Consider the following 27,432-nt stretch of genomic DNA (forward strand, 5'->3'; position numbering starts at 1 on the left):
AAACTGTGGTTAATTTAAACTATTATTTATTGAAACAAGTCAGGATTAAACCATAGTTTATAATCCTGGCTTGTTTCAATGAACTATAGTTTAAACTCACTAAAGCTCCTAATTCAGATGTAATGAGAAAATCCGGGCCCCATCTACATGGTACTGTTTTCACCCTTCACTCCATCGCAACTGTGCAGCATTGCAGCTTCGAATTAGCTTCTGCTGCAATACACTTGCGATTTACTGCGGGCTTCCCCAACAGACTCCGCCATGCCCTTTTTTTGCCATTATATTTTAATGCGCAACTATACAGGCCCGTGAGCATGGGGGTGTGACCAGTGGCTGTTTTGTATTAAACATTACCATTAGGGTGGTATCGTCTGCGTATCTGAGGTTGTTGATAATTCTCCCAGCAATCTTAATTCCGACCTGTGATTCATTCAACCAGGCGTTTCTCATGATGTACTCTGCATATAAGTTAAATAAGCAGGGCGACAATATGCAGCCTTGTCGTACTCCTTTCCCAATTTTGAACCACTCGGTTGTTCCATGTCTGGTTCTTACTGTTGCTTCTTGACCCTCGTACAGGTTTCTCAGGAGACAGGTAAGGTGGTCTGGTACTCCCATCACTTTCAGAATTTGCCACAGTTTGTTGTGATCCACACAATCAAAGGCTTTAGCGTAGTCAATGAAGCAGAAATAGACATTTTTCTGGAATTCTCTTGCTTTCTCCGTAATCCAGCGAATGTTGGCGATTTGATCTCTAGTTCCTCTGCCTCTTCGAAACCCAGCTTGTACTTCCGGTAGTTCTCGGTTCACATACTGCTGAAGCCTAGCTTGTAGGATTTTGAGCATCACCTTGCTGGCATGTGAAATGAGCGCAATTGTACGGTAGTTTGAACACTCTTTGGCGTTGCCCTTCTTTGAAATTGGAATGTAAACTGACCTTTTCCAGTCTTGTGGCCACTGTTGAGTGTTCCAAATTTGTTGGCATATTGAATGCAGCACTTTAACAGCATCATCTTTTAGGATTTTAAATAGCTCAGCTGGCAAACTGTCATCTCCGCTAGCTTTGTTGTTAGTAATGCTTCCTAAGGCCCACTTGACTTCACTCTCGAGGATGTCCGGCTCAAGTTCAGTGACCGCACTATCATGGCTATCAGGGACATTCAGATCTTTCCTGTGTAGTTCTTCTGTGTCTTCTTTCCACCTCTTCTTAATCTCATCTGCTTCTGTTAGGTCCCTGCCTTCTTTGTCCTTTATCATGCCCGTCTTTGCACAAAATGTTCCCTTGAGATCTCCAATTTTCTTGAAGAGATCTCTAGTCTTTCCCATTCTATTGTTTTCCTCGATTTCTTTGCATTGTTAATTTAAGAAGTCCTTCTTGTCTCTCCTTGCTATTCTCTGGAACTCTGCATTCAGTTGGATAGATCTTCCCCTTTCTCCCTTGCTTTTCGCTTCCCTTCTTTCCTCAGCTACTTGTAAAGCCTCATCAGACAGCCACTTTGCTTTCTTGCCTTTTTTTCCCTTTGGGATGGATTTCGTTGCTGCCTCCTGAACAATGTTACGGAACTCTGTCCATAGTTCCTCAGGCACTCTGTGTATCAGGTCTAATCCCTTAAATCTATTCCTCACCTCCACTGTATATTCATAAGGGATATGTTTTAGGTCATACCTGCGAAGCTTCAAAAATTTGCAAAAGTGTGATTAAATAAATGAAAACGCTTCTCTGTGCCTCTGTAACTGCACAGCTGCGAAGGGACGGGGGGAGTAAAGGGGCGTCCCAGAATGACACAAGCACTATGCACACCTACAACACGCTCACCGCAAAATGCGAAGTTGGTTTGGAGAAGGGACAGACAGCTCACAACTGCGGGAAACCCGCAGCAAACCAAAAACATTGCAGCAAAATGCCTCCTTGGAAATCCACATTTTCCAGGAGAATCATAGAATAGTAGGGTTGGAAGGGGCCTACAAGACCATTGAGTCCAACCCCCTGCTCAATGCAGGAATCCAAGTCAAAACATCCCTGACAAGTGGCTGTCCAGCTTCATCTTGAATGCCTTCAGTGTGGGAGAGCCCACTACCTCCCTAGGCAATTGGTTCCATTGTCATATTGCTTTAACAGTCAGGAAGTTTTTCCTGATGCTCAGCCAGAATCTGGCTTCCTGTAACTTGAGCCCATTATTCCATGTCCTGCGTACAGGAAGCCAGAAAACCATGGATGGCTGCGAAGTGGCGACTTCATCATATGTCCCAAAGGACCTCAACTCGCAGCCGCCCCAGAGTAAAAGGCTCATGTAGATGGGGCCCTTGTTAGTTTAAGCCAGGTTAAATCCAGTCTCCCCCTAATGACTATGCAGGAAAAGGAGAGAGGAGGGTGGAGTACAGGAGCCCAGGGCTTGCTGCTTCACTTCTCTTTTCTTAAGTCTCATATGTCATAAGTATCATATGTCAACACATACAAATGAATAAAAATTTGCAGCAGGATAAACTTTCATAGGTTGCAGCCTACACATGAGATGCATGAAATGTGAGTTATTGACTGGCAAGCATTTAAAGGCAGTTATCATAGTCCCATCCTCTTTCAACTGGCCACTTCGTGGTCACCACTGGCCACTGTACTCTCTTTCTAAAGCGTGGTCTAGTGTTCTATAGCACATATTTTAATGTAAATCCAGGTATATGGTTAACCAAATTCTATCATGAACCAGGCATTATGTTCCTTAATGCTTTTGCAGTTTTCGTAAAAGGAGTAGAACCCTCAGTCTCTGGGCAGAAATGGTTTTGCCACTGCTCTATATAATACCTTGCTGCTAGTGGTCAACAGCAGAGGTCTGCTTTTAAAGAAGCTCCATTAGTTTTGTTGAAGGCATTCTTCCCAAAACAGACCTGGATTTAAAATTACATTGACAAGAACAAGCATGAACAAACAAACCACAGGGAACAGTCTATACCAACTGTAGAAGGCAGACAGATGTGTCGGCATAACTGTGAGGAACTGCAAGTATAAAGTTCATTTCTAACTTGGGGTAATGGAACAATGAGACATACTGTAGGTGGTCAGACAGATGGCAAAGAGATTAAGGACTTAACAGTAGATCTCATCAGCCTGTAAGAGATGCAAGTAACCCCAAAATTTAGAGAGGGGGCATTTCTGACTATGGTACCTTGACTGTGGAATGCCTTCCCTGGGGAAGCTCACCTGGCACAATGTTGTTGTTTTTTAGGCACCAGGCAAAGACCTGTAGGTTTTTGTCCAGTCCTAACAGGTTAGAACCTGTGGGTTTAGAGAGCAGGCTAAGCTCACCCATGAAGTGAACAGGAGGCAGCAGGCAAGGGCAGTCCACTCAATGAGTAAGGAGACTATCCTACATGAGGCCAAGCCCTGAAGTAGAGTCAGGGTCAACAGAGCCAAAGACAGCTGCCAAGTAGTAGACAATGTGCTCTGATGAGTTCCAGAGCCTGGCTGAACCTATATATCTTGAGACCAGCCTTACCATCTGCTTCAGGACCCACCTCAGTTTTTAAGAATGGGAACCTCGAAGGCAGAGTGTCCCCACCCACTCAAAGTGTTTTCAGACATGGGCCCCTGCCAGGTCAGGCAGCCTGTACATGGGATCCTGGCTACTGGGACCTGGTTCAGTATCAGCCAAGGACATCTCTTGGGTACTCGGCTCCTTTACATCTATGGTTGCATGATCATAGAATCCTGCCCCTCCAAATTCTCTGGCTTTCCCTTCTTAGAATCAATAACCAGATCACTGCTTGAGGCCAAGTTTATGACAATTATACTCATTGCCATAAACTTACAAAGCAAGTGCAGAGAAACAATTCATTTAAATTCTATGCTTGGCTTTAGAAGTAGACTTTGCAGTTCTTCTCCTCCAACATCTACATGAGTGATACAACCATCTTCAGAGGCTACTAGATTGGCCTCAGCACCAGCATTGCATACTGCTTCCACTGCTGAACTTAGCACCCATTGGCTTCTAGAAGTTTGGTTCCATCTACAAAGGCCTCTAAGTGCCTGAAACGGCAGTCTAAAGACTGTAATAAAGACCAGCTTTCTTTTCATTTGTTTGCCCTTCAGACCTCTTCAGTACTGAATTTAAAAAAGCATCATATCAAGAGAGTAACTGCCCATAAACCACCTGCATTGGTATCTGCTCCCAGTTTTTTTCCCCTAACAGCGATTCCACTTGCTGTAGTTCCACTGATACCTGCTATCTGCTATCTTATATCATACTTACAGAAACATGATCTCCTATGTAGCTCTGTTCCAAGCATGTCACCATAAACCTTTATGGAATCTGAGCCTGCCCTTGACACCCTTCTGTGTTTGCCTTGTACTCCATTCCACATCTTTAGTACTATGTTGGATGTACAAATTCTTGGTTCAGTGTCAGAGGTGAGATCAAAGAGATCTATTACCAAAGAGAGCTGTGCCAGCTTCTTTGGTAATAGTTCCCACTCAGACTGAACCTCAAGACACTGTGTTGTCCCAGTACTGCGAGTCAGTTCCTCCATGTGAACCTCACTTACTCTGACAGAATTATTCATCCCACTTTGTCTGCAGTCGGAATCAAGATCATGCTTCAGACTGGAAGGCATCAAAGAGATGGGGCCCTGTGAGTCCACAACAACAGCATCTGAGAAGGCATTCTGTCTCCACTTGCTGGGTAAACCGCAGCTGCCATGTGGGACAATGGGATATATATTCTCCAGCAAGCTCAGTTCTTAGATTTCTTCACAGATACACTTACAGGACTGAGGACTACAGGGATGACTACTGGGTCTATGCTACAGCAGCATTCCTGTCCAAGCCATCTTCATTCTTTGATAGCCTCCCTAAATTTAAAAGGATTTTGCTAAATAATTCCAGGCCAAAGTGTTCTTGCACAGAGGCCAAACCTCTCTACCTGAGGAGATCTCTAGAACTGCCAGTTCCAATTAAAGCTTTAAAAGGAGATAATTTATGTAGGAACAGAATCCCAATTCTAGGACAGCTTAGGTGACTTGAAGAACACCTGTTACACTTAAGCAACCAGCTTTTATTTAAAAAAAGAAAATGTTCCTATTTCTGAGCCAGAATTTCTTCCCATTCCTACTAGGAAGCATAACTGTTAAAATAAAATTACTTGTAGTTTACAGAGCTATAGTACAAACAAAGGAGATCATGGGTTGGCTCAATAATTTCATAAAATCTAGCTTGTATGTCTGCATGGTTCCTTGGATATCCAAATATTCGGAGGAAGAAAACGCTTCTCAGTTCCACAAACTGTCTACTCCATGAAGCATCATTCGTAAGGTATATGCTATGCCCTCTGGCTTAGCATTTCACACTGATGCCTTTAGGAAAAGTATAGCATTTTCAGTGGCCCTTGACCACAACTTCAGCTTTTCAGGCCTCCAGAATCCTTGCACTGTCAGCAAAATGAACAGCCTAAATGGTTAAGGATTAAACTAAGCAGATGAATCCAGGACATCTAGAAGGGATCATCTTCAAAAGAGCTTCGCAAGGCTAATCCAGAAACCTCTGTACTCACTTTTTATGTACCTTTTAAATCTCCTGAAGTCGGTAGAATATTTTTGCTGAAGTGAGGTAGACTAAGAAGGGTGGGTAAAAGCCCTGAAGATTTGCATTAATCTGAAATTCACAGAACAGCTTTAGTTAACAGATGTTACTTCCTGGGGAAAAAATAGAGCAAGATTTCAAATCATGTTTCAAGGGCATGAACTGAATTTTAATAGACAAGTATTTCAGCAGACACTGGCATCTGAAAGCACAAAATAAAACGTCTTGCATTCATATATACACCTGTTTGCATTCACAGACACCTGTGACCTGACTCCCATGTTGCATTTTGTACCAGTGATATTAAGACATGACTTCCAGCAGTAAATCCTGAGTTTGTTCCCTCTAGTTGGTCCATTGTGTGAGTGAAGTTCTGCTCATGGATTCTCCTGCCAGAGAGGGAGACGATTTTACTGATTCCCTCTTCTCTCTGCATGCTCTTGTGTCCCCTGAAAATCTCCTTGAAAGGGCTGGAGGACTCTCTGGAACGGGGGTGGGGGTAACAGATGGAGGGGGGAATAGGTGAAAATTGCCTTTCTCCACTTCCGCTGGCAGGTTCTTCTATTGGATCTTGTTCCTTTCCTTGTTACTGAAAGGGTGCCTTTCATTCATCGCCGAGGAACCAAGCCAGTAGATATAAGTAACTCTAAGTTGAGAATGCTTTGTTCCACTGCTGAGACATACATTTAAAAATTTAAATTTAGCTGCTTTCACCAAATGCATGCCTCAGCACTGAAGCAGACACCCCCTACTTACCTCTTCTCAAATTATATTTACATGTATATTTATTTAATAGATTTATATACTGCTTACCATATTTAAAAATATCTCTAAGTGGTTTACACAGAAATTAAATTCATTAAAATACAGTATGATTTACATTAAAATACAATTAAAATACACAATATATTTATTAAAACATTTATTTAAAACATTAAAACCAACACAGCACCATAATTACAAGCACACTCAGGGAAGACCTGGGAAAGAAATGGGTCTTTAACTGGCACCTAAAGCATAATGCAGTTGGCACCTCATGAATACCGGTGGGGAGGTCATTCCCTAAGGTGGGTGCCACCACGGAGAAGGCTCACTTCTGACACATGTCTTAACTTTTGTGTCAGTAAATTAAAATGTAATGTGGGAATCCCAGATTTGTGTAAAATACTGTTGTAGATGTTAGCTAGTTAGTTAGACATTGTGCCAGTCCTACTTGCTGACCTATAGTGCCAATGAACTATTTGAAAATATGAAACTTGTGCTTGGTGGGTGAAGTTCCAGCTTATTTGTGACTTTGGATTCATCACTTGCTTCACTGTCTCCTGTGCATTTTTTTTTTTTTACTTTCCCGTTGCAAGAATTAGTGTCTTCTTAGAAAGCTGCTCCATAACCTAAGATCAAAAGCACTATTTAAATGCAAAGTAATAACAGATTTCTAAAGGATTAAACACCAAATGTGAAAAGGCCTTTTCTGTCTCAGGTACATTCAGGCAAACTATACCTGCTGTGCAACTGAATGTACCAGTTCATTATTCTAGAATATGTTTGCTGGGATGATTAAACATCAGGATGTGTGGGCTGCTGTATTCAGTTAGTTTCCTTGGACTGGAAACAAAAGACAGCGCATTGAAAAGGAGGTAGTTGAGAACCAGAATTTGGTAGCTTAATCCTTAAGAAAGATCCGCAGTGAGTTCAAATAAGGTCTCCTATATTGCAGAATCTCTTGCCCTCTGCCAAAAGAGGGACCTTGATTTGGTGATCTTTTAGGGTCTGCATGCCCACTGGTTTACCTCATTTAAAGTAGGAGGCAATATTTGGCAATTCCTCCCACTTTTAGCAAGTGCTTTACCAAAAAGGAGAGGAATGTACATTACACTTCTGTTGAAATGATATTTTCCACTTTAAAGAGTGGGGAAGGGATCATGCTGTCCATCGTTTGGCATAGAAAGTGATTTTTCAGGATGAAGGGGGGGGTTGTTTTTGGTGAGAGCTCCCCCACCCCTCCCAGGAACCAGAAAATCGAACAAACAATCAGCAAAAATTTGGAACAGCAGGAGTTAAATAGCTGTTTATTTACTTTATATATATCAACAAAAATGTTAAACAAAACAATTGAGCATAATAAAAACAACATCAGTATAAAAGGGGGTCAGCAATGAGATCAATAAAAAGCTTAGTGGAATTTTAAAAAGTCTTTGTGGACTGCTTTAAGGCCACAAGAGGGGTCAAGTAGAGTTGTCCAAGTTCTACTGTTTAATAAATTATACCACTCTTGCAGTTCCAATGCACGTGGTGGGTCTGCTCTACCTAAAGTGCCAGTATTTAAGCCTGTAAAGCCCTAAATGGTTTGGGTCCAGGTTACTTGTGGAACTGCCTTCACCCATATCAACCTGCCTGTGCTTTGAGATCAGCATACAAGGCCCTGCTTGTGTGCCCACATGTAAGAGCAATTACACTGGTGGGCATGAGGGGTAGGACCCCACTTGGTAGTCGCCCTCAATTCTGTTTCAGTTGATGAGCCTCGTGTGGTGCAGAGTGGTAGGCGGCAGTATTGCAACCGAAACACTCCCCACGACCTGCGTTCGATCCCAGCGGAAGCTGGGTCCCACATAGCCTGCTCAGGTCGACTCAGCCTTCCATCCTTCCGAGGTCAGTAAAATGAGTACTTTCCCCCAGCTTGCTGGGGGAAAGGTAATCACGACTGGGGAAGGCAATGGCAAACCACTCTGCTATACTCTGCCATGAAAACGCCAGCGAAAGCGGCGTCCCTCTAGGAGTCAGCAGTGACTCGGTACTTGCACAGGAGGAACCTTTCCTTTCCAGGTCCCATCATTACAGGCCTTCAGGCGGGTCCTAAAGACTCACGTGTTTACCTTGGCCTATAGTTGAGTTAGAATTCTACTCATGCCATTGTACTGTCTTAGTTTTAACTGTTAATTTTGATTTTATCATTGCTTTTATTATTATTATTAGCCTCCAATTTGAAAAACTTACTGTTTTGTGACTTCAAGTTTTGTTATACACAGTCTTGAGAAGTTTTCCCCTAAAAGGTAGCTTGAAAATCTTTTAAATAATTAAATGCATGCATGCACACATGCACAAACAATACATACATATATACATAATACTTGACAAACAGTAGCTCCCCTATTCCCTTGTGGATGAAAATTAATAGCTCCATGAGCACAGTGAAAATGCTTTCATGAATACTGAAGAGAATGGGGCAGTCCCTACTTACAATGGAGCTCTATGTGCACATAAAAACCTTGGAGAATGTTGGATCGCAACAAATGTTTTGGCTAGTTCAAGTTAAAATCTTGAAGTGTTGGAACAATCAGAAGAAGTGCATATATTTGTATATTAAGCAGTCAGTGCACAGAACTTTCAGCTGTGCTGACAACAGTGGAATCCTCCTAATTCTGTGATATTTGAGTTTACTTATTCTTGATGGAAGGAGAGCCGCCATTAATTTGCAAAAGTAGGCTAATAGTATTTTATATGAGTTGGGGAGTTGAAGATTAAAAAATACAGGTGGCTTTGAAAGATCAGCTTAATTATGTAATTAATTCAGCCCTCTTTCATTTTTCTTTTTCTTTATGAATGATACTTTGGAGGAAAGGTTTTTCCTGCCATGTTGATGTCTGTTCATCTCCCAGCCACCTACCACTTCCTGTTTTGAGCAAAGGTCTATCATGGGGGGAGATACAGAGAACAGTGATGCAGAAATTATTATTAGGAAAGGGGACAGACTGGAGACAAACATGGCTATAGGAGTATTATGAACATTCAGGCCCTCTCCCTGAGACAGCCACAAATGAAAAAAGCAGCTGAAAAGTTCCATTGCGCAAGGCAGGAGAAGGAATTGTGAGGCAGTGTATTAATCTATTCCCTATTGTTTGTTTTTCTAGCAATCTGAGCTGGCTGCTTTGACATGCAAGGACACATAACGCTATGCTCAGTTCCCTACTGAGTTTGCTTTCACTCTTTTACTCATATGAAGGTGGCTTACGGACCAGAATCTCCCCACTCCCCCTTTGTTGATTTACTTCTCTACAGGCATATCTCTGTTACTTAATCTCCGTGCTAAGGCAGCCTTGGAAGGTGCATGGTTAAGATCAGTGTCCCGATAAACCCTGAAACATGGTTTTTCCCCATCAAACAAGCACTTTAAGATAATTGAGACGCCTTGTAGAAGGGCTTAGGAGGAATCTGGGGAGAGGCCCTCTGAGTATAAAGATTTCAAAATGTTTGCAGCATTTGAGATAGAGAAATGGTCTACTGTTTATCTTTTTACGTGTTACAGGGCTTAGTTTTAAGTTGTCTCACTCTTGTGTAAATCAGAAGTCACTCAGTGACAGAGATAAGAAAACTGACCTATACAGACCATTGGACATAATATTCTCTCAGTTAATTAACAAAACCTATTTATGCATATTTTGTGGATTTTTAAAGTAGATTGGCACTTGAGGTTAAAAATTCAAACTAACCTGTTTCAGGGAAGATTTTTTTTAACTTCTAGGTGAACAGTGTGATTATATAAAAGTTGGGCACATCATAATCAAATCCTGTGTCCATCCATGAGTTTTAAGTAATACACTTTTGGGAGGATGGAGAGAGGGTTCTTTTGTTTTTAAAACAAAAATGTTTTTAAAACATACCTACCTTGCAGGTATGGCTTTGCCTTCTGCTGGAATCCTTAAAAAGTAGTTCAGTAGATCTCTGTTGATGTCAATATATTGATTTAGGGCTGTTTTACACATTCTTTTTCATGTTGGGAAATTGTCAGGAGCAACCATGGCTAGAATCAGGGACTTATAGACCTGCGCTGTGTGGTCCCTCCTGGTGAGCCACACAAAATTGCAAATTGAAGAGTTCCTAGGCCTATGGTGTCCGTCCAGACCCCAGGGTCACTGTGTCTGCTTAGACAGTAGCTCAGTGGTGTCCCCTGATATTGGTAGTAATATAAAAGCTTCCAGTCAAGCTTGAGCTATGTCGGCAGCATTCAGTTTAGCCTTGTTTGCTGCCCCTGGCTGTTGTTCCTTTGCCTGATAGATTTCCCTTGAGCCCTGATCCCAGGCATTCTTGTTCCCCAGCCTGCCAACTTTTCAGACTGCCTGCCTTGGCGACTGTACTCTTGGTAAGCAAGGAACATTCAATCTCCAATAACATAGATTGATAGTTCCCCCATTTCCACCTTTTTTTAACCATACATCTAGTTTGTAGTTCACCCCATGAGGCCAACAGTTAGTAGATTTATTGTAGAATGAGCTATGGGCCCGATTCACATGTAACAACAACACATGAGCTGTTTAAACCCTGGGCTGTCAGACTACACAGGAACAAGCAAGTTCGCTGACTCCTGCACGCTTGCTGCTTCTGCTTTGCATCCAGTTTCTCAAATAACCTAGGAATGCCCCTTTACTGGGTTGTTTGATGTATCATAGAATAGTAGGGTTGGAAGGGGCCTACAAGGCCATCGAGTCCAACCCCCTGCTCAATGCAGGAATCCAAGTCAGAGCATCCCCCACTGATGGCTGTCCAGCCTCATCTTGAATGCCTCCAGTGTGGGAGAGCCCACCACCTCCCTAGGGAACTGGTTCCATTGTCGTATTGCTCTACCAGTTCCTAGTTTTTCCTGATGTTCAGCCGGAATCTGGTTTCCTGTAACTTGAGCCCATGATTCCATGTCCTGCACTCTGGGATGATCAAGAAGAGATCCTGGCCTTCTTCTCTGTGACAACCTTTCAAGTACTTGAGGAGTGCTATCATATCTCCCCTCAGTCTTCTCTTCTCAAGGCTAAACATGCCCAGTTCTTTCAGTCTCTCTTCATAGGGCTTTGTTTCCAGTCCCCTGATCATCTTTGTTGCCCTCCTCTGAGCCCTCTCCAGTTTGTCTGCATCCTTCTTAAAGTGTGGTGCCCAGAACTGGACACAGTACTCCAGATGAGGCCTAACCAGTGCTGAGTAGAGGGGAACTAGTACTTCCCTGGATTTGGAAGCTATACTTCTATTAATGCAGCTCAAAAGAGCATTTGCCTTTTTTGCAGCCACATCACATTGTTGCCTCATATTCAGCTTGTGATCGACAACAATTCCAAGATCTTTCTCGCTTGTCGTGTTGTTGAGCCACGCATCCCCCATCTTGTAACTGTGCCTTTGGTTTCTTTTTCCTAGGTGCAGAACTTGGCATTTATCCCTATTAAATTTCATTCTGTTGTTTTCTGCCCAGTGCTCCAGTCTATCCAGATCACTTTGAATTTTCTTTCTGTCTTCCAAAGTATTAGCTATCCCACCCAATTTGGTGTCATGTGCAAATTTGATCAGCATTCCCTGCACCTCCTCCTCCAAGTCATTAATAAAAATGTTGAAGAGCACTGGGCCCAGGACTGAGCCCTGCGGTACCCCACTCGTTACTTCCTCCCAGTTTGAGAAGGTCCCACTGATAAGCACTCTTTGAGTCCGATTCTGTAGCCAACTGTGGATCCACCGGATCGTTGTTTCATCGAGCCCAGTTTGAGCTAGTTTGCTCATCAGGATATCATGGGGCACTTTGTCAAAAGCTTTGCTGAAGTCAAGGTATATGATGTCTACAGCATTCCCACGGTCTACAAGGGAGGTTACTTGATCAAAAAATGAGATCAGATTTGTCTGGCAGGACTTGTTTTTGACAAATCCATGTTGGCTTCGAGTAGTCATGGCATTGTTTTCAAGGTGCTTCCAGATGGATTGCTTTATCATCTGCTCCAGAATTTTCCCAGGGATTGAGGTCAGACTGCCTGGTCTGTAGTTCCCAGGTTCCTCCTTTTTACCCTTTTTGAAGATAGGGACAACATTAGCCCTCCTCCAGTCATCTGGCACTTCCCCCGTCCTCCATGATTTCTCAAAGAGAATAGACAGCGGTTCTGAGAGTTCTTCTGCCAGTTCCATTATTACTCTAGGATGCAGTTCATCTGGCCCTGGAGATTTGAACTCATTCAAAGTAATTAGGTGTTCCTTGACCATATGCCTATCGATCTCAAGCTACAATTCTGCCCCTTCAGCCTGTACCTCACCTTTGCCAGGGGGCTTATAGACCCTCTTTTGGGAGAAGACTGAGCCAAAGTAGGAATTGAGCACCTCTGCCTTTTCTTTGTCATCTGTTATCGTTTTTCCATCCTTATTTAATAGCTGAACAACCATTTCTTTCCTCTGCCTTTTACTATGCACGTAGCTGAAGAAAGCCTTTTTGTTGTTTTTAGCATCCCTCGCTAACCTCAGCTCGTTCTCAGCTTTAGCCTTCCTGACGCCATCCCTGCAATTCTGTGCTACCTGCCTGTACTCTTCCTTTGTTACTTGGCCTTCTTTCCACTTCCTATATGTGTCCTTTTTTGTTTTCAGGTCATCCCTAAGCTTTTTGTGAAGCCACACTGGCTTCTTCTGTTGTCTTCCACCTTTTCTTCTTGTTGGAATGGTTTGTGATTGTGCCTTGAGAATTTCCTTTTTTAAAAGCTCCCACCCATCTTGGACTCCTTTTCTTGATAATGGGACTTGCCATGGGACCTTCCTGATCATTGTTCTGAGTTTATTAAAATCAGCTTTCCTAAAATCCAGGGTACGCGTTTGACTACACTGGGCTTTTGCTTCCCTTAGAACCAAGAACACAAGTACAACATGGTCGCTTTCCCCCAGAGTTCCTGTAACTGCTACTTTATCCACTAAGTCCTCTCTGTTGGTTAGGATCAAGTCAAGGATAGCCGTTCCTCTAGTTCCTTCCTCTACTTTCTGTAGGAGGAAGTTATCCGCCACACAAGTCAGGAATTTCCTGGGGGGGCCATGTTTTGCAGAATTTGGCTCCCAACAATTATCGGGGAAATTGAAGTCCCCCATTACTACTACATCATGCTTCCTTAAAACATTGGCTATTTGCTTTTCAAAAGTTTCATCCTCGTCTTCTCCTTGGTTGGGTGGCTGGTAGTAGACTCCAACCACCAGGTTCCTTTTATTCTTTGCTCCATTTATTTTAACCCAGATGCTCTCGATGGGGCTACGAAGCTCCTCCTCCTGTATTTCTGTGCAGAGATAAGTATTTTTCACATACAGTGCAACCCCACCTCCCTTTCTGTTCCTCCTGTTCTTTTTGAACAAGTTATATCCTTCCATTGCTGTATTCCAGTCATGAGAGTCATCCCACCAAGTCTCAGTTATACCTATCAAGTCATAATTTCCCTCCTGTATTAAGAGTTCAAGTTGGTTCTGTTTGTTTCCCATACTCTGGGCATTAGTATATAGATATCGAAGACCATGTGCTTCATAGTCTGGCTTTCTTCCTACATGTGTCTGAAGACTATTATTGGGTGCTATCAGAGCTGTTCTCTCCGTTGCAGTGCATGCACCTACGTCCATTGTTACCCCCAACATTACATCTCCCTTCCCCGTAGGATTCAGTTTAAAGCCCTCCTGATGAAGTTCTTCATGCTGTGGCCAAACTAGGGATGTCAGAGAATTCCGCCACAGACCTCGGTGAGGCCGAATGCCAGTACATTCGGCCCCCCGAACTCCGTGGCGGAACGGCCTGCCACCCCCCCGCCCTCCCGTAGATCCCCCCCGGGACGAGACTTACCTGGGGTGATCTTTCGGCCGGCGGTGGCTCCGGCGGCAGCGGCTGCAGCGGCTCGTCTTCTGGCCGGCTGCCGCCGCCGCCATTTGCAGTCGTGTAAAAAAACCCCAAAAAACGACGTGATAGGCTACGTAAAGATTTATATAGCCTATCATGGCTGGGTTTAAAAAAAAACAAAAAAACAACCGCGTATGCAAATGGCGGCGGCTACGGCCGCCGCCCTTTGTGTTCCTTATTTTTGGCCATCTAAGTCTACGTAAATATTTACGTAGACTATGACAGCGAAAATAAAGGGGAACGCAAATAGTGTAGTGGGCACTATTTGCGTCCCTTTTTGATTCGCCATTTTAGCCTACATAATTTTCCCCCCCCCAGAGCCCTCCACGGCCGGAAATCCAGCTGCGGACGGCTCTGGCCTGGCTGGGCCTGGCCGGCTGCTCCGTGGAGCTGCTGCGGAGCAAGCTGGCCGTGAAGGATTCCGGGGGGGGAGGAACGGATCACCTCCCCCCCGTCGAGGATTCTGGGGGGAGGGACGGAACACCTCCCCCCCCCCCCATCAACATAATCCGCGGAAGGGTAAGTGACTTTCGTACATCCCTAGGCCAAACACATTCTTCCCATCCTTTGTGAGGTGCAACCTGTCCCTTGCCAACAGCCCATCTTCCAGGAAGTATAGCCCGTGGTCCCAGAATCCAAGTCTTTCTCGTCGGCACCACCTTCGTAGCCAGTCATTCACCCGAAGTATTTTTCGTTCCCTTTCTATCCCTCTTCTAACTACTGGAAGGAGGGATGAGAAAACTATCTGGGCCCCAAAGTTCTTGAGTTTCCTTCCCAAAGCTTCAAAGTCTGACGTGATTTCTTCGTAGCTCCCCTTGGCGGTATCATTTGTTCCCACATGGATGAGAAGAAAGGGATACCTGTCAGTGGGCTTTATGAGTGCAGGCAACCTTTCAGTCACGTCTCTAATTCGTTCTCCCGGGAGACAACATACCTGGCGAGTCCACGGGTCTTCGCGACATACTTGGGTCTCGATCCCACGCAGCAAGGAGTCTCCAACTACTACCACTCTTCTCTTCTTGTTGTTGTAGGCCTGGGTTTCATCGCCTCTGTTTGACTGACCTTCAGCCTTTTGCTCACTCTCATGTAGGTTCCCCTGTGATTCTTCCTCTGCAGGCTCTCCTCCAGTCTCATCCGCAAGTACCTGGAATCGGTTCCACAGCTCCACTGCTTCCACTGGCGCAGAGTGGCGTCTAGTTCTTCTTCTCCTGTCATCCTTTTCCAAGGAGTATCCTCTGCTCCATTTTTCTTCACCTCAGCATTTCCCACTGCCTCATCTTGCTGTTGCTCTTCAAGCTTCTGGTCTTCCCTTTGCTGCTGTAGTTCCCCCATTCTGTCCAAGAACTCTTCGTGTTCTCTTATTCCCCGGAGGGTTGACAGTCGCCGCTCCAGTCCACTTACTTTTTCTTCCAGCAGCGTGATCAACTTGCACTTGTTGCAGGTGTAGGCCATGTTGTTCTCAGGCAAGGAAACAAACATTGCACACACCTTTTAGGTCACCACCACTGGAGGGTCTTGTCCTTCCATAGCCTCTTTTCCCTTTTTGTGTCTAGCTTTGTGATTGTTCTAGACTAGCTTGCGCCTGCTCCTCTACTCAGTTGAGGTTAAAAGCAGAGTCCCACTGGTGTGGAAGTGTGTGTTACAAGAAAAATAAATGGAAAAAAGTTAGTTAAAAAATAAAATGAAAAAAATGAAAAAAAATGTTAGGGGCCTCATTTATTTTGGGGTTGGACGTCACAAATGTTACGTGACGTCCAAACCCAGAATTCTGGATAGTTGAGGGACAAACAGAGTGTGAACTCATGGTTTGTTTTTGGGTTAAACCATGGGGCATTCCTGGGTTCTGGATAGTACACCAGCAGAACCCCTATCCTGTCTAGGGTTCCAACACCAAGTATAGATATTCAAACCCAGTCAAGTGCTGGATAAGTTATCTGACCAGGGAGATGATATCCATATAGATTGTGGCCACTCCACCCACCCTGCCCCTCATGCCAGGCTTGGTGCTGCACCAAATACCCTGGTGCGCATACCTGGGAGAGATTTACACCTCCTCCACTGTCCAATTACACCTCTTTTATACAAAAATAAAAGCATACTCTTCTTGGACCAGCTCAAAGATGGTCTTTCTATTTACCGATCTGGCATTTATCAGCTACATTTAAAGGAGTACATGAATGTTGATCCTTTCATTTACTAAAATGTTTTAAACCTTTTTTAAAACCATTCCAAAATGCTCTGGCCAAGGAAAATATGTTGCTTATCATGGCCACTATTCAGTAGGTGCTCACAACAGTCATATATTGTACACAAATTTATTGCAACAATGCTGGTCATGCTTTTCATGGTTTATTTCAGCTTTTCCAAGGCAGATATTGAAGTGCTATGAAACCTGCAAAACCAGTTTCTTCAAAGATCATGGCTTGACAAAAAAAATTAATTTGTGTACAGTTGGCAATGACAGCTCTACAGTTTGTTGTTGTTTATTCGGTCAGTCGCTTCCGACTCTTCATGACTTCATGGACCAGCCCACGCCAGAGCTTCCTGTCAGCCGTCACCACCCCCAGCTCCCCCAAGGTCGAGTCCGTCACCTCCAGAATATCATCCATCCATCTTGCCCTTGGTTGGCCCCTCTTCCTTTTGCCTTCCACTTTCCCTAGCATCAGCATCTTCTCCAGGGTGTCCTGTCTTCTCATTATGTGGCCAAAGTACTTCAGTTTTGCCTTTAATATCATTCCCTCAAGTGAGCAATCTGGCTTTATTTCCTGGAGTATGGACTGGTTTGATCTTCTTGCAGTCCAAGGCACTCTCAGAATTTTCCTCCAGCACCACAGTTCAAAAGCATCCATCTTCCTTCGCTCAGCCTTCCTTATGGTCCAGCTCTCGCAGCCATAGGTTACTATGGGGAATACTATTGCTTTCACTATGCGGACCTTTGTTGTCAGTGTGATGTCTCTGCTCTTCACTATTTTATCAAGATTTGTCATTGCTGTCCTCCCAAGAAGTAAACGTCTTCTGATTTCCTGGCTGCAGTCAGCATCTGCAGTAATCTTTGCACCTAGAAAGACAAAGTCTGTCACTGCTTCCATGTTTTCTCCCTCTATTTGCCAGTTATCAATCAAGCTGGTTGCCATAATCTTGGTTTTTTTGAGGTTTAACTGCAACCCAGGTTTTGCACTTTCTTCTTTCACCTTCGTCATAAGGTTCCCCAGCTCCTCCTCACTTTCAGCCATCAAAGTGGTTGCATCATCTGCATATCTGAGATTGTTAATGTTTCTTCCAGCAATTTTAACTCCAGCCTTGGCTTCATCAAGCCCAGCATGTCGCATGATGTGTTCTGCGTACAGGTTGAATAGGTGGGGTGAGAGTATACAACCCTGCCGTACTCCTTTCCCAGTCTTAAACCAGTCCGTTGTTCCGTGGTCTGTTCTTACCATTGCTACTTGGTCCTTATACAGATTCCTCAGGAGGCAGACAAGATGACTTGGTATCCCCATACCACCAAGAACTTGCCACAATTTGTGATGATCCACACAGTCCAAGGCTTTAGAATAGTCAATAAAACAGAAATAGATGTTTTTCTGAAACTCCCTGGCTTTCTCTATTATCCAGCGGATATTGGCAATTTGGTCTCTAGTTCCTCTGCCTTTTCGAAACCCAGCTTGTACATCTGGTAATTCTTGTTCCATGAATTGCTGGAGTCTACCTTGCAAGATCTTGCGCATTACCTTACTGGCATGTGAAAGAAGTGCCACTGTTTGATAGTTTGAACATTCTTTGGTACTTCCCTTTTTTGGTATGGGGATATAAGTTGATCTTTTCCAATCTGGTGGCCATTCTTGTGTTTTCCAAATTTGCTGGCATATGGCATGCATCACCTTGCTTGACAGCATCATCTGGCAAGGTTTTAAACAGTTCAGCTGGGATATCGTCATCTCCTGCTGCCTTGTTTTTAGCAATGCTTCTTAAGGCCCATTCAACCTCACTCTTCAGGATGTCTGGCTCTAGCTCACTGACCACACCGTCAAATCTATCCCCGATATTATTATCCTTCCTATACATATCTTCTGTATATTCTTGCCACCTTTTCTTGATCTCTTCTGCTTCTGTTAGGTCCTTGCCATCTTTGTTTTTGATCATATCTATTTTTGCCTGGAATTTACCTCCAATGTTTCTAATTTTCTGGAAGAGATCTCTTGTCCTTCCTATTCTATTATCTTCTTCCGCTTCCACGCATTGCTTGTTTAAAAATAATTCCTGATCTCTTCTGGCTAACTTCTGGAATTTTGCATTTAATTGGGCATATCTCCCCCTATCACTGTTGCCTTTTGCTTTCCTTCTTTCTTGGGCTGCTTCCAGTGTCTCAGCAGATGGCCATCTTGCCTTCTTGGTTTTCTTTTTCTTTGGGATGCTTTTTGTTGCCGCCTCCTGAACAATGTTGCGAACTTCTGTCCATAGTTCTTCCAGGACCCTATCTACTAAATCTAGTCCCTTAAATCTATTCTTCACCTCCACTGCATATTCATTAGGAATATTAGTGAGCTCATATCTAACTGATCTGTGGGTCTTCCCTATTCTCTTTAGTCTGATTCTAAATTGTGCAATAAGAAGTTCATGATCTGACCTACAATCAGCTCCAGGTCTTGTTTTTACCAACTGCATAGATGTCCGCCACCTTTGGCTACAAAGGATGTAGTCAATCTGATTTGGGTGTCGACCGTCTGGTGAAGTCCATGTATAAAGTCGTCTCTTAGGTTGTTGGAAGAGAGTGTTTGTTATGCACAGTGAGTTGTCTTGGCAAAATTATATCAGCCTATGTCCTTCTTCATTTTGTTCTCCCAGACCATGCTTGCCTGTAATTCCAGGTGTCGTTTGACTACCCACCTTAGCATTCCAATCTCCTGTAATGAAAATAACATCCTTTTTCGGCGTACTATTCAGTAGGTGCTGCAGATCCTCATAGAACTGATCTACTTCTGCTTCTTCAGCATCTGTGGTTGGGGCGTATATTTGGATCACTATGATGTTAAATGGCTTACCCTGAATTCGAATTGGGATCATTCTGTCATTTGTTGGATTGTATCCAAGCACTGCTTTAGCCACTTGATTATTAATTATGAAGGCTACTCCATTTCTTCTGTGGTCCTCTTGTCCACAGTAGTAGATCTGGTGGTCATTTGATGTGAAGTGGCCCATTCCAGTCCATTTCAGTTCACTGACACCCAAAATGTCTATATTTAATCTTGACATCTCCCCAATAACCACATCCAATTTGCCCTGGCTCATAGATCTTACATTCCAGGTTCCTATGGTGTGTTGATCTTTAGAACATCGGATTCGTCGTTCACCACCAGCACCATCGGCTGCTAGCCGTCCTTTCGGCTTTGAGCTAGCTGCGTCATCACATCTGGGGCTAGTTGAACTTATCCTCTGTTCCTCCCCAGTGGCATTTTGACCATCTTCCAACCTGGGAGTCCCATCTTCCGATGGTATACCAACATATCTTTGGTTGTACTGATCCATTTAGTTTTCATGGCAAGAATACTGGGGTGGGTTGCCATTTCCTTCCCCAGGGATCATATTTAGTCTGACCTCTCTGCCATGACCTTCCCGTCTTGGGTGTCCCTTCACGGTTTAGCTCATGACGTCACTGAGGTGCTCAAGCTCCAGCACCATGACAAGATAATGATCTCCTTTGCTGGAGAGTTCTACAGTACCACATCCAAATCTTTGAAGAGTTATTTCCCATGCTTAGCCATGCATGTACGGTGCTGAAATTCAGCAGAAAGTGCATACTGAAGATGGCAAAATACTTTGTTTCTTGCTGAGAGGACTCCTACAGGAATGTCTGTTTCTTTACAAAACAACAACAACAACAACAACAGTATCTTGTTAGTATCTTCTTTTGGTTCCATTCTTCTAGTGAAATAATGGGTATAGTAGCTACCTCAGAATGGCAGCTGATGAGAGCATATGGTTTTCCTTTTAATTTGTGAGCAAATTAATTTCACTGTGAAAAATCCCAGATTGATAACACAGTTGCCTGAAGTCTGAAAGCTTAGTGTTTATCCATAGGACAGATAATGAATAGGAAGGAACAGTACAAGCCTCACAGGCTTGCACACTAGGGAAGATTTTGGTGAAGTTTCTTCTGTTTTCAAACTAATACGTCCTTAGTCCGTGCAAGCATAGTGCCAGCTCATTCTGATCATGCAGTTGACATCTGCCCACAGAGTTCATGATTGAGCTATCTTCTTTGTAAAGCAGAGGATCTTTACTGAAAACACAGAAATGAAATGCAAGTAGTTGCATTACTAAGGCTGAAATTCTAAGTGTACTTACTAGGGAATAAATCCCATTGGTCATAGTGGGGCATTTCATTGATTTTGTATAGGATTGAGCTGTAAATCTGTGAGACAGAGAAGGCTGTAAGAGGATGTTGTAAGTTGGAGCTAACAATTAGTAATCTTTGGGTTGACTTTATTGTCAGTGCAATGTTCATAACACTGTTGCTCAGTGTTAAGAAAGCTCCAGGGTTTCCACATTAACTTCCATTTCTTCTGCTTGTTTCTTGAAATACAGGACAGTGCTGATTGCCCACAGATTGTGCCTGCCTCTGTTGCACCAGTGTCCACAGGGGTTTCGCAGGACATTGCCATCTCCTTGAGAAATGCTGCTCTAATAACGGTAATGAAATATATAGGTACTGCAGAAAAGTGTGCATTAGCTAAGCAGATAGGTTCTATGTTTGCACCAAGAGTCAGAAAATAGAGACTTAATGGAATACCAATTTCAGATCATGTGAAATGAAGTTAATATATGACTTGTCTTTTCTTCCTTCCATAATGACAGAAAGAGCCATCACATTAGAGGACCTTCATAGAAAGCAGTCACTTTGGCAAGTGACTGGGTGGGCTTAAATAGAAAGAAGAAAATGTGGCTTGCGTGCAGACATTCTCTAGGGATCCATTATATTTAATTCAAGAACCTTCATGGTATTTATACAATAGGTAGATTTGTAATATTGTACGACTTTCACTAGAACAGAATGCTTGGGGGGAAATCAACTTGGTACATTTGAAGTTGTCCCCCCCCCCATATTCTACTCTGAACTTTGCAGGTGTAGAATTCTCACAGAAGAATGTACACCAAGCCATTTTCTTCATAATACAATGAGCCCCATGACTGAGAAATAAAAAAAGAAGCTTGTTAAAAGAAGCAAGTGGCAAAAATCAGTACTAAAAAATTGAATCCAGACCATTAATATGGACATAATTTCTCTCTGCACACTGGGTTGGGGATATATGTTTTTTACATTTAAGAAAATCTGTGTTCTGTATGCTTCTCTAATGTAGGTTGGATCAGGCAAATCATTTTAGAATCATGGATTCTGAAATGTGTTTGAGATACATTCATGGACCATTCTGAAGTAATAGTAGTCATAGAGTATAGGAGGCTAGTAATGAATGGCATAGAAGAGTACTTCATTAGTGTCTTATGCTTTTGTGTTCTTCCTCTTAAGTATCTGAAAGCAGCCCATATAAGCCCATAAGAAGAATACCAGAACCCTTGTACTGGGGTAGAATGGGTTAGCCCAATATCCACTCCTCCAGTGACCAGGTGTGTGTACTTCAGGGTACTTCACTAACCCAGGATATTAATTAAGTACTTCATTCTCAGGGACAACTGCTCTGCAGGGTGGATACATTGAACATCTTATCTTAAGCTTCTTCACTTCTGTTCATGTTCCTGGGCTAGATGGACCACAGATGGTTTATATGTTTAATCAGAAAATACCTGATAAACTAATAAAGAGGAGAAAATATTATGATAAAAGCTAGTGTTTAGAGAGCTTCCACATCTCACATGTTTTTAAACAATTGTGTGCAATTGCAGACCTAATTTACATGCAGGCTTGCCTGAAAAGCACTTCCCCAGCTTAGAACTGTATGTGTATATAGCCTTTCCCTTTTTTGTTCAGAGCGAAACAGTGTTTAAAAAGCTTCTTAAAGGGCCTTTATTGACAGTTTTTGCAGTCATTGCAGTACCCAGCAGAGGAACTTAACAAGTCTTAGACAAAGGCTCGGTTTGCTTGCAATACCAGCAAAAAACCCTCTTTGTACTGTAGCTTTATTACAGTTGCTTCCCTAAGGTCTGGCACTAGTAAATAAGGATGTGTCCCTACATTGTCAGCAAAATAGAAGAGAAAAACCCTGGCTTCTTCTGAGGTGCTGCAAGGTGACTTCAGAGGAAGAAATTCTGTGGGTAACTTGATAAGAGGTAGACTAAACAGGAAAGCTACTGAAGAACCTCAGTTCCCAACTGACAAGCCCAGACAACTACCTTACAGTCTGGCTTCCTCTCAGCCTGTCTGTAAATGCAAGGGGAGATTAGTAAGACTTCATTTCTCTGGAAAAAACACAATTCATGATCACTTTGAATATATGTACAAACACTCACAAGCAAAAATCACTGGCTGAAATCACACATACATTTTTGAGCTCTTCAGTGATCACTCATGAATCTTCCCCCACTCAGCGAATGTTTAGTAGCACTATTTACAAGTTATATCTTCCCCACTTTAAATGTTACCATGCTTCTCCCAGTTAATGTGAGAGAAGACACCCCACTTTTTGCCAACTCCGGATACGGGCCTACGCTGCCTTGAAACTAGATTTTGGATGCAATCCCAACCGTGCTGTGGTTGCTGACAGTCTAATAGTATGTAACTGTGTCCCTTTCCACATTATCTGTTCACATTCCCCACATCATCATCCCCTCTTTGATGATCCCCTACATCATCCCAACCGTGGACCATTTGTTTTTTTATTTGATTTGATTTGTAGCCTGCCTTTCTACCAAGAAAAAATGTCACTCAAGATGGCTTACAGTCATAAATCTTGATTCATAAAGGCTTGCTTGAATAAAAAGGTATTTGCCTGCTGGTGGAAGGACTGTAGGGTGGGAGTGAACCTAGTCTCCCTAGGCAAGTGTTTGATTTTTTCTCAGCTTTTGTGCAGTTTTTCCCCATTCTAGAAGGTTAAAATGCCTTTCCTGTGGTTTAGTTACTGGCAGTAAGAGCTTTATGCTAAAATATGCTGGTATTTTTGTTATTTTGGCCTCACCCTTTTTCCTTTGGCCCTGCCCAACAGTGGAATGCAGCCCCGCAAAGTGTCTCCAAAACTGAATTCAGCCTTCAATGGAAAGAGGCTGTGCACCCCTGCTTTAGGACATTCTAGTAAAACTTTGAGTAGTCTAAGAGCATGCATTGTGCCTCACCTGTTTCCCCAGAAGAAGCTAAATAAGAAGCTTCCTTATAATGAGTGAGACTCTTGGTCCAACTAGCCCAGTATTGTCTACTCCTACTAGCAGCAGCTTTCCAAAACCTCAGACATATTTTATAGCCTTTTCTACCTGAGACCATGTAACTGGGATGCCACCTTATGCATTCAAAGCATGGATCTCTCTAGCAGTGACGTATGGCCCCTCTCAAAGTTACCTGAAGCTTACTTAATTCATTCTCGTTTAGGTGCTGTAACACCTAAATCCATTTTTAAACATCTATCATTATCAAAGTGCATTGGTCACAGTTAATATTATTGATATTATTACTGCAATAAATAGAGAACAGAATTTGGCTCATTGGGTTATCGGTGTATAGAAAAAGAAGTGTGATCCACAAAGCTCATTCTTGTTTCTACTGAAGAAAAAAAAACTCGAAAAGGATATTACTTTGCAAATTTTCCCTGTTTTCCTATTGTCTAGGAGTTGCCTTTGGAATGTCACTTTGAAACTGATAGGATATTTGAGGCCCGATGGGTAAATGCATCTGCTGTTCAATGTAGCAATGTGCTGGTGAGTTTGTGGCTAGTGGGTATTTTTCATCTGTTCTATACTTTCCTTTGTATATATTAGTGACAGAGTTACAAGGCCATGTGCATGCTGTCTTATCCAGTCAGATTGTCTGCCCCAAATTATTAAGGATCCAGTTCCATGAGCTCCAGTGTTATCATGAGTACATTAAATCCCAAGGCTTCTTATACTCTTTCTAATAAGAACATAAGGTAATAATGGGTCATTTGTTCAACAGGGAAACTCCTGCTGGAAAATGATTGCAAGGGTCAATTGCTGTCATAGCTTTAAGCTTTTCTTGCTAACTGTTGAGTGCTAGAAACATTTTTTAAAAATAAAGCTGGTCTTGCTTCCCTGGTTTCCACACAGAACCTGGGAACTACAACCCCCATTGTGAATTTTGCACCCATAGTGGATTGGTTCTCTGTTGCTGAGGCTTGATTAACAAAGGCAGAAGAGTACCTTTTGTTTGCCCTATCCTCCTGGTTTCTCCTGCTGAAAATCTGAATCTCATATGCCAAGCAACATTTTGTTGTAATATAGAAATGTTTTATGTTGACAGCTATAAAAAGAACATATATTCTGCCACTATGGTTTGGTGTTTCAGTAAATGGGATAACTCTTCACTTTCTTCATACAGCTTCACACTCCTGACAAAAGGCATCTATTTCCGGTAAACCTTCAGCTGAAGGAAAAACCTGATAGATTTATTGACAGTCCACAGATGATGACAGGTTTGGTTTAAACATATTTCTCACCTAATTCAGAGACACACAGTCACGGAGCATAGGTCTTTAAATGGCTAATAGCCATAATACATGTATGAAACCTCCATGTTCAGAACCACTCCTTCTCCAGGTTGGTGTGAGGAAGGCATCCCACAATGGGTTAGCTCCCCCTATTGCCTAGGAAAAGCAGGAACCCATGTGACTGAGTTTTAAACACTCTATTACACCCCTATTACAAGCATGGCTCAATTAGATAAATTAGTCTTATCCCAGATCACTAAGGCAGTCCTAGGCAATCTGACTGACCATTTATTAGATAAACAAACCTTGAGATCAAGCCTTTCTGCAAAACACACCAGAAGCTTGCACACTTCTGAGCCTTCCTCCTCTTCTCCTCTGCACTTAGGAAACAAAAGCAAAAATTAAAACAAAAATAAGATTTCAAAATCTAAATGGCCCTAGTCAGAAAGGAAGAAGCAACAGGAGTCCTAGTAGCCCCCTTCTGGCCACGATGACCCTGGTTCTCTGAGATCCTAACCCTAGAAGCAGGGTCCATGGTTCCTGCCCCAGAAGTCAGACCTCTTGTCTCAGGGTCCAATACTCTACCCAGACCCAAATTGGCTCACACTAGCCGCCTGGCTGCTGAAAGGTCCATCTACTTAACCCTGGGCTATTCTGAGGATGTCATACACACCCTGATGGCATCCCGCAAGGACTGCACCACCAGAATCTATGAAACAACCTGGAAGGCCTTCTGAAGATGGAGTGAAAGGAATAAACTTAATCCACGGGCGGTAGGCGTCAAGGAACTCCTAGCCTTTCTCCAGGAAGGCCTCCAGATGGGTTTGAAACTGGGCACCCGGTGCAGACAAACGTCAGCCCTTTCCAAGCTAGGTAAGCAGGCACTAAGCTCACACCCTCACATCAAAAGATTCCTCCGTAGACCAGCACTCAAGAGTCCTCCCACAGTCCATAGGTTTCCTTCCTGGAGCCTACAAGTTGTACTTTCTACACTGACTAAACCTACGTTTGAGCCAATTAGATCTATCCCTCTACAAATTCTGTCACAAAAAGTCTTTTCCTGGTTGCCATCACATCTGCTCACAGAATCTCAGAATTATTTGCCACCTAAATGAGAAAAGGACTCATCACCTTCCATAGGGATTCCGTTGACTTTCGAACGGACCCAAGCTTTATCCCTAAGGTCAACACACTGTTCCATAGGTCATAGGAGCTTATTCTGCCCTCTTTCTGCCCTAACCCTTCTCATCCACAGGAGAAGGCCTGGCTCAAGCAGGATGTCCACAGAGCTATTAAAGTTTACCTAAGAAGGGCAGAGTCCTTTCGAAAATCTGACTCACTGTTTGTTTCCTTTCACCCTATTGCTATGCGCAAGAAAGTTACCAGTTCTACGTTAGCTAGGTAGTTAAAAGTATGCATTGTTTTGGCCTATGAGGCTTCACGCCTCCCTAAGCCATTAGGAGTCATAGCTCACTCCACTAGGGCAGCAGCCACATCAGCCGCGTTAAGTAGTAATGCTCCCCTGGCAGAAATCTGCAAGGCACCTGGACAAATCCTAATTCCTTCATAAGGCATTACAAAATAGACACATACGCCTCAGCAGACGCCTCCTTTGGTAGGAGAGTCCTCCAGCAGGTAGTAGCAGTACAATAAACTCGGCCTTATATTTTCCCACCCAAATAAGGGTTTTAGCTTTAGTATGTCCCACTGTGGGATGCCTTCCTCACACCAACCTGGAGACGGAACATTGGTACTTACTGAGAAGGTTCCTTCTGGGTTGGTGTGCGGAAGGCATCCCAACCACACTCTGCAACACCACCGAGTCTATTTGCATAAGTAACCAGGCCACTTGTCTCTGCACTTGGCTGGCCAGATCTTCTCCTAAGGATCCTCAAAGTTTGTTTTCTCAGATTTATTTCTATGTATTTACTGATAAGCTATCTGTTCCTCTGTGGTTCTTCCTTACCTATGATACAAAGAGATGTTTTCTTCCTAAATTTCTGAGCTTTAGTCACAGACAGAACTGGTTAGGAGGAGCTTCGGACCGATAGAGTGTTTAAAACTCAGTCATGTGGGTCCCTGCTTTTCCTGGGCAATAGTGGGAGCTAACCCATTGTGGGATGCCTTCCGCACACCAACCCAGAAGGAACCTTCTCGGTAAGTACCAATGTTCCAATCTCTGATCACAAGATTCTGAAGGCAATCAGCAAGGGTAGCTATCAGCAACTTGCCACTGCTTGATACAGAATGTTGGACTAGATGGACCTTTGCTTTGATTCAGAATTCTGATGGTAATAGGGCCCTAGTATGGCTTAAACCAAATTATTACTTCATATCCCTCTTCCTCCAGCATCACCACCTATTTGATGATTGTGTTCTGTATGATTTAGTTTGGTTATACCAGCATGTAATGCAAATATTTCCTGATTTCACATGCTGTTGATTAATGGTATTCCCATGTTTTATGGGCAAAAGGCACAAAATTGAGAAGGCAAGGCAATTCTTTCACATTCTAATGAGAAAGTACCAAGACAGTGAAACGAGGACAGGCAGAAATAAGAGAACTAAAGAGATTCCCACTTGAGGGGAAAATGGTGAAATGCATCATG

The 27,432-nt window shown here is 43.1% G+C and overlaps 1 protein-coding gene across 1 annotated transcript in view; it reads left to right on the forward strand.

The window, feature by feature from the left end:
- PLXND1 (plexin D1) overlaps positions 1-27,432 on the forward strand; it is a 237,682-nt gene that overhangs the window by 124,432 nt on the left and 85,818 nt on the right. The window contains exons 9-11 of the mRNA XM_084840269.1: positions 20,805-20,909; positions 23,988-24,077; positions 24,715-24,808. Of these exons, the coding sequence (XP_084696395.1) occupies positions 20,805-20,909; positions 23,988-24,077; positions 24,715-24,808 (289 nt within the window). The remainder of the gene's footprint in view (positions 1-20,804; positions 20,910-23,987; positions 24,078-24,714; positions 24,809-27,432) is intronic.

This window comes from Heloderma suspectum, chromosome 2 (assembly GCF_057233095.1).
Source record: "Heloderma suspectum isolate Gila_16-S chromosome 2, 16-S_ref, whole genome shotgun sequence".
NCBI classification, from domain to species: Eukaryota; Metazoa; Chordata; class Lepidosauria; order Squamata; family Helodermatidae; genus Heloderma; species Heloderma suspectum.